Raw genomic sequence first — 7,804 nt, forward strand, 5'->3', positions numbered from 1 at the left:
GTTGTTCTTCCTCTTATTATTGTCATTATTGCTATAATTAAGGTAGCATCATCAATCCTTTCCTTTATTCTCAGTCTCATCTTCTGTCAATTTTCTTCTTTTTCTAGCAGGTACTCAGCGACGGCACACCTATGCCATGATTTGCTCAGCAAGTTACATCTAGCTGCTCCCTTTTCCTCCTGTGATCTAGCCCCACAGACAAATAAGCGGACACTTAACACATATCCTTCCTGGGCACATAACCTTGAATCTCCCTCTCTGCTTCTATAGTCATGCCTTCTTGCTCTCACCCCCACAGAAAACACTTGCCTTTTCTTCTTTTGGAAAAGACACTGGTCTTTACTTTTTCTCATTTTAACCATTTTTCTTCCTCTTACTCCAATTTTTATTAATCCTTGCACCACTTCTTACCCACTAACAATACTGTCTGCTCTCATTCTCATTAATTCTCCTATGACGTCTCAATATCACAATAAATCTCTGAACCTTTCTTCCTGACTTATCCTTTACCTTTGGTCCTAGTTACAACTCTTTGCAATAGGAAAAAGTCATTTGATGTCTCTGGGTCTGTTTGCTCCTCTGTAAAATAAAGGCATTACATGAGATTATTTCTAAAGATACTTTCAGCTTTAACTTCCGATCCAACTGATTCTGCGCTTAGCTCTTCAGTGATTTTTCATGTGTGGCAAGTTCCATTTCATTTCCTATTTCCTAACTCACTTTCAGATCTCTCCTTTCATTACTTTCTTATAATTTCCAAAGTCTTAACCACAGTTTTCATCATTATTTCTTACACCAAGTCAAGTAGTTTTTACCACACCTTAATGATGGTCAAAAGAGAGTGTTTTGTGTTGTGTTTTAGATTTTTTCCTACTGCTGTCAAGCAGAATGATAGAGGGATAATGTTTCAAGTCTGAAAGAAAACAACCTCATTTGGACATTCCTTAACCATGAATGAAATCTTATGATTACCTTTGTGAAATCTGTGATTGAAAAGTTTTGTTAAACACCAGTGACAAGCAGCTACTGGCATAATATCTGCTTTGATTTTCTCAGACACACTCTAAGTTTTCATGCTCACTTCTCTGTGGTCCCTCACCTCTGACTTCCTTTGTCATGTAACAGCCAATTTTGATCGGTTAATTGAAAGAGGAAGGGTGACATGAAAAAAGAAAGAATTTAGCTCAGTGGATTGCCCCCTTTACAAATAAGGAAACACAATTTGTCCTAGATTTCAGACTAAGCTGATAACATTTTAAAAATCCTGTACAGAAAGGTCTTTTTAAATGTTTTTATTTACCAAAAGTTTTGGGTGATTTTGAAATACATTAGACATCCCATTCATTGAGGAAAAGATGATTTATTCCAGAACATTCTTTAATAGTCCTAAAATGATTTTGTCTATCAGAGCAGAAGGAACAAAGGGAAAAATCCACCTGAGAAAAGATCTTTGTATCATGGAAATTATGAAGCTAGATTAGACATTAAAGAAATTCACACACACACATAGTTTAAAATTTCATTTTTAAGATTAAATTTTCACGACACACTATGACTGTAAATGAGTTACTTGAATACCAATTATTACCTCTAGTTATTTCTTAGGGAGCTGGACTTCACTTTACTTAATGCTAGCTTATAAATTTAACTTTGTAAAATTATATGGGAAACGCGTCCTGGCCAGCTGCCTCTGCCCAAAGCAAATGTCATCTCCCCTAAGCGCCACAGTTATATCTCCCTGTCCTCTGAGCTCCACTGAAACTTACCCTGTATCCTTCTTGTCCCCTGCACCTTCTAAATAAGAGTCTCTTGCATCTATCAATATGTGTTTGTGGAAGAAAGGAAGGTGCAGAAAAATAAATGTGCATCATAGTTTAATTAGGAAAGTAAGGGCTTTGAATCAAATCTAGCTTTATATCTCACTGCATCTATTTATTCATCGTGGGACAACAGACAGTTGATTTAACCCCTCTGAGCCTTAGTTTCCCCATCTTTATCATGGAGATAATGAGACCTTCTTCATTGGATATTGTGAAGATTAAACTGGATATGATTATAAATCACCTTGCACGTAGAGGCTCTCAATTGAAAAAAACACGTCTCTTTTTTTCTATTCTAGCATATCATTCATGGTCCAATCCTGCATTGCAGTTGTTGAATGCAGGTCTGTTTCTAGGCAGCACACTTTTGAAGGCAACGTTGTTCATCTCTGTATTTCCTGTAGAACCTAGGGTGATGAGCTGCATAGTCTGGAGGCACAGGAACTGCATATTATACTAAATTGAGGGCTGAGCCAGGATGGCCGAGGCTGTGAAGCAATTATCCATGGATTTTGTCGTTTGGGCTCTTTCGGTAGTATAGGTCCTCTCATGAACTTCCACTCTGGTCTTAAAACAGCCCATCATGTTTTTAAATTAGCTTGCACAAAATACAACTACTTTCCCAGATTCTTTGGCAACTGATCAGAATACTATTCTGTGTCTCGCTATGGAAACTCCTGCAGGCATATTGACCATACCCTGAGAAAGACAAAACTGAATGCACTACTACATGGTGCTGGGAAAATAAGTTGTGTTGAAAACAGCACTGAGTCAAATAGACTATTAACTCTAGCTTGCCCTTGACTGGTCATGAGACCTTGGGCTAGCTACCTATGCTCATTAAGCGTCAATTTAACTTCTTGATATCACAACTATAAAAAAAAAGGGCATTTTTTGCTTTGTTTGGCAGTTTTGAGGGAAAAAACAACAACAACAACAAATGAGAGATAATTCTACTTTGGTTGTTACACGTTGTTGGGTAGAGAAGGAAGGTGATGTTTTGGAACAGACTTTAACAACTGTGAGGGAGGATAAAAATCAAGTCCTGAAAGCCATCATTTTTTGACCACAGTGAGCTCTTCTTTCGTAACGGTTCAGGCTTCTAACCTTATTTCCTCCTTTGGCAACTGACCAGCTCACGCACACACACTAGTGATGAAATCCACATAGCTCCATATCTTTTCCTCTGCATGGCCAAGAGTTTCAGTGCAACAGGAAAGTGCTGTCATGGATCCATCGTGCAACACATGCAGTGCTGTAAAGCAAAGGCCTCATCTGCCCACAGGCAGCAGGAACTGCAAGCATTACCCTTCTGTATGATGTACAGCCTAACTGCTTCATGCCTCTTCTCGAGCATGAGTCACAGCTTTCTTGTAGAGTATTTCAAAAATACAGCCCCAAAACAAAGCATAATCGAAAGTCATCCCAGATGAAAGTGGTTGGCTTGGGGGAAGTCACACAGTCCTTTCAGTTTAGGTAGAATTCTTGTTTCTAGGTCATTTTACCAACATCACCCCAGGCTCCTTAGGGAAATCAGGATGGGGCAGAAGCAGGCTGACCAGCTACAGACTACACACAGAAGAACGAACCTTCCCAAATTTCTGGAAAAAATCTTCTTGTGCATGGGCCAAAGCCTCTTCATCAATGTAGACAGCTGGCCTCTTGGCCATGAGGAAATACTGCACCTTCCTCAGATTCCAGCCCATCACGTACTGGAGCCAGCCGCAGACAGCCGCGGTGGAGCGGCCCACCCCAGCGTTGCAGTGCACATACACGATGTGTCCCTTCTCCAGCAGCGCATGCAGCAGGCACACTGCCTGGGGCAGCATCTGCACTCGACCTGCGGTGGGGAAAGCACAGCACACATGTGAATAACTAAACCACCAGATACTGCCGCTGAGATCTCCTCCACAGCCTGAAATCACAGGGCTGCAGAGGGCCAGGCAGGGATAAGAGACTTTGCTTTCTTCCTGCATTGTGAAGGAAAAGGTGAGACCATTTTACAACCTCGTAATAGTAAAGTGGAAAGAGCATTCCAGAGGGAGAGGCCCTCTCTAATCCTTCCCTGGGTATTGCTGCTCCTTTGGGTGACTTCGCCATCCATGCAAATATCCCTCCAAAGAAAAGTGACCTATCACCTGTCATCAGAATGCACTTTCATATCAAAAGTGTTTGCAGAGATTGGTCAGAATTTTAGAGGATTTAAAAAGGAAAAAAAAAGTTGTCAGGTATGGCCACCTGAATTACAGTGAATCCAAAAGTATCTTCCAGCTAAATGTAAAACACAGAAGTGGCCCATAATAGTTAAAGGAATCAATCTGTTCATTCAACATAAGCTCATTTTCATTTGTTTGATGGAATGGCTAACATTATTCAATACAGATGGGATAACCAATTGTTCATTTATTCCCTCAAGATATGATGAATGCTAAAACTGATTTAATTTCTATGTTTTCAGGAAATTATATAATTATATAATTTGGGGTTTATAGCTATTACCATTTCAAGGTTACCATTTTGATTATTAGATTATTCAAATGTCTTCTCATCACGCCAGGAGAGGACACGCTATGCCCTGCTGAGGCCTGGTAGACTCTGCTCTACTCTCTCATCCCATGGGACAGAGAGGTGTACCACAGTCACTTCTTTGAGCTCCTGGATGCCTGAAGTTTCTCCTGCTCACAGGTTCTCAGTACAGAGATATTTTGTAAGTTTTTTTTTTTTTTTTTTTTTAGAGGGTGGTCAATGTAAATTATTTCAAAGGGAAAGGAAGAGGGAAATGAGAGTGTCCTGGGTTACAGCTCCATGCTCGTGACTTGGCATTCTCTAGCTACAGGAACACAGTGGCCCCAGAGGATACTCCGATGGTCACATACAAGAGCTCTGTGTGGCCTTCACATTGCCATCCTTATTGGATGACCAAAGAGATGGGAACAACCGTCCCTCAAAAGATTTCACCTGGGGATCTGCCGTGAGGCCTAGAATTCTTCCATGACAGCAACTCCCCTAAGTTTATATTTCCCTCTTTAGATGTCCTTTGGTGAAATACAAGTGCCCCTGAAGGAGCCAACACAACACACTGAGACGAGGCATCAGCACCTGAGAAGGACAGAGTTTACCAAGGATCTCAGGCACATACTCCTGAAAGGTACATGTCAGCAAACATGCAGAATCTCCCAAGGATCCCAGCTTCACAAAGATTTCAGGATCGGGCACAGCCATCAGTGATCTTCTCCCAGAATCACTCAATCATTGCACTGAAGGATGAACAAATATTTAATAAACATAGAGAATAAATAAATAAATAAGAAGGGTATCAGAGGCCAAGCATGGTGGCTCATGCCTGTAATTCCAGCACTTTGGGAGGCCAAGGTGGGTGGATTGCCTGAGGTCAGGAGTTCAAGAGCAGTCTGGCCAACATGGTGAAACTCTGTTTCTACTAAAATTAAAAAAAAAAAAAAAGCCTGGCGTGGTGGTATATGCCTGTAATCCAGCTACTTGGCAGGCTGAGGCAAGGGAATTGCTTGAACCAGAGAGGGGGAGGTTGCAGTGAGCTAAGATCATGCCACTGCACACCAGCCTGGGGGAGAGAGTGAGACTCCATCTAAAAAAGAAGGGTAACAGAGAAGTAGGCGGTCCAGGGTGCCCACTCATCTCAGCCTGGCCACAGCTGGAGGCCTGGTTTATTTTGATCTCTTGTGACTGCAAATCACCCTCTTTGGTTGATGGTAGATAACATTTATTAAGCCCTTTCTACCTTCCCAGCACTGTCATTAACAGTTTACACGCGCTAGCTCATTTACAATCACCTCTTAACAACTGTGGGGTCAGCACTATTGTGATCTTCAATTTATATATTAATAAATTGAGTACAGACATTTGCCCAAGGTTATTCCCTAAGCGGCCACTTAAACTCAGCCAGTGTGACTCTGAAGCCGCAGGTCTTTACCACTGTACTGTGGTCCTTCCCTAATCCACCTGGTTAATGGTACTTGTTGACCCCCATCTTGTCAATCTGGATTCTCAGTCAGTCTCTCTGCACTCACTTACCAGCCCATGCTGGTGGTCTTACCTTGGGTGAGAATAATGTCCTCCCTGGAGGACACCTCTGCCCCACCCTAGAGGAGCCCTCTCAAGAGGACCATCTCTCTCTGCTTGAAACCCATTCTAGGAAGTCTAACCTAATATGTGACCCACCAAGGAATAGAAAGAGGGTTCCCAGGAGGGTCATCTTGATGTGCCCAGCTCAGCAGACCCATTGTCAACCAGAGCAGCTATAGATAGGTTCCACGTAGAATTTAATTTGATGTTGCCATTCTTAAAAACAATAAAACCTCAAGATAGAAATCCAGTTCTTTTCATGTAAAATATTCCAAACTTTAAACATTGATAACTAAGTTGAAAACTGTAAACCCTTTGCAGATCAAACAAGACATTCTACCCTCTGTGTTTCTGACTCTGTCATTTAATAAAGGCCCTAGTTCTCAATAGATGCTCCATACACACTCATTAGGTCCATGAATAAACACAAGATTAGAAAAACAGCAATAAAAACCTATTTGATCTGAGACACTACTAAGCACTTCTAACCTAACTTGTGGTTCACACCTGCTCCAGGCTAATCTGACTCTGGACCGATTAAAATCTTTCTGAAAGCACTACTAAGCCAGACAAGGTTGTGAGGGAGGGAGAGGTAGAGCATTTGGGCAGGTAAGTCAAGTAGCCTAAGGCATTAGAGCCTGAGATAAAAGAGAGGGTCAAAAGGCCCTAAAGATAAGCTTTATCTAAGGTTGATCCTGAAAGAAATCCACAGCTTTCAGCCTTTCTCTCTCTCTCTCTCTCTCTCACACACACACACACACACACACACACACACAAACTTTCCTTTCTTACTCCAGGAGCAGATACATGATGAATATATTATTTGGGGGGCATATCTTTTTTCCATCTTTGAAGTGTAATATAGATAGGATCCACGTTATCTATAACATCCTTTGGTAGACACTTAAAGACTTGGAACTAATCCTATAGTTCCAACATTGTGATTTTCAAAGCCCTTTCTTATCAATTATCTTATTCTACTGTTATAGCCCTGTAAGGTGGAAAATACTATCTTCATTTTTTTATGCATGAACTAGCCTGCTGATATCCTCCCAGCTACCCAGTGGTGACAAGGCTTACGCCCAGGTGTCTTGGCTCCAAGGTTAGCATTTCTGTGCAATGGGAGAGCTGAATTCAGTGTGTTGAGCAAGGGAAAAGAAGTCAGACTTTGACAACAGAGGGGTAGCTGAGAACTTCATGAAGCCTATGAACTCACTTGGGAGGCAAGGGTAGACATTTGTTATAAACAGCGCTGCAGTGAAAAAGGTCAAAACACAACCTGAGCTTGGCTTGGGTTCAGAGGCCTGACATTTCTGCCTTCTTATATTAATAACAAAAATAAAAGAAAATAGTGTTGAAGTGTTGGGGCAGGGAAAAAATTTTTTGGGGGGTGGTAAGGAGAGATACTGGGCAATGTTTCTCAGGGCTGTTTCAAATGGGATTAGGGGTGGTGTGGGAACTTACAGTGTGAGAGATTAAGCTGAAGGAAGATTTTGTGGTAAGGGTTGATATTGTGGGGTTGTTAGAAGAAACATTTGTCATATTGAATGGTTGGTGATGGCCTGGATGTGGTTTTGTATGAATTGAAAAACTAAACATAAGACACAAGGTAAGAGAAGGAGAAAAAACAAGACAGGAGGGGGCGGAGCAAAATGGCCGATTGGGAACAGCTCCGGTCTCCAACTCCCAGCGCGAAGGACACAGAAGACCAGTGATTTCTGCATTTTCAACTGAGACTCCGCCTCTGGGGACAAGGCTCAGCTAAAAAAATAACAGGGGAAGCAGCGGAGGCCTGTGCGCGAACGACTCTGTCTGACAACTTTGAAGAGAGCAGTGGATCTCCCAACACGGAGGTTGAGATCTGAGAAGGGACAGACTGCCTG

The 7,804-nt window shown here is 41.8% G+C and overlaps 1 protein-coding gene across 1 annotated transcript; it reads right to left on the bottom strand.

Annotated features, from left to right (window-relative positions):
- Positions 1-3,382: 3,382 nt before the first annotated feature.
- LOC105523702 (laforin) lies at positions 3,383-3,655 on the bottom strand. Its single transcript, XM_011958649.1, has one exon. It carries the CDS (start codon positions 3,647-3,649, stop codon positions 3,383-3,385), a length of 267 nt encoding a protein of 88 aa, XP_011814039.1. The 5' UTR covers positions 3,650-3,655.
- Positions 3,656-7,804: the final 4,149 nt, after the last annotated feature.

The sequence above is a fragment of the Colobus angolensis genome, unplaced genomic scaffold (genome assembly GCF_000951035.1).
Source record: "Colobus angolensis palliatus isolate OR3802 unplaced genomic scaffold, Cang.pa_1.0 Scaffold470, whole genome shotgun sequence".
Classification (NCBI taxonomy): Eukaryota; Metazoa; Chordata; class Mammalia; order Primates; family Cercopithecidae; genus Colobus; species Colobus angolensis.

Excerpts from the sequence above, each read along its gene's own strand:
- LOC105523702 (XM_011958649.1), bottom strand. The coding sequence starts at position 3,649 with ATGCTGCCCCAGGCAGTGTGCCTGCTGCATGCGCTGCTGGAGAAGGGA.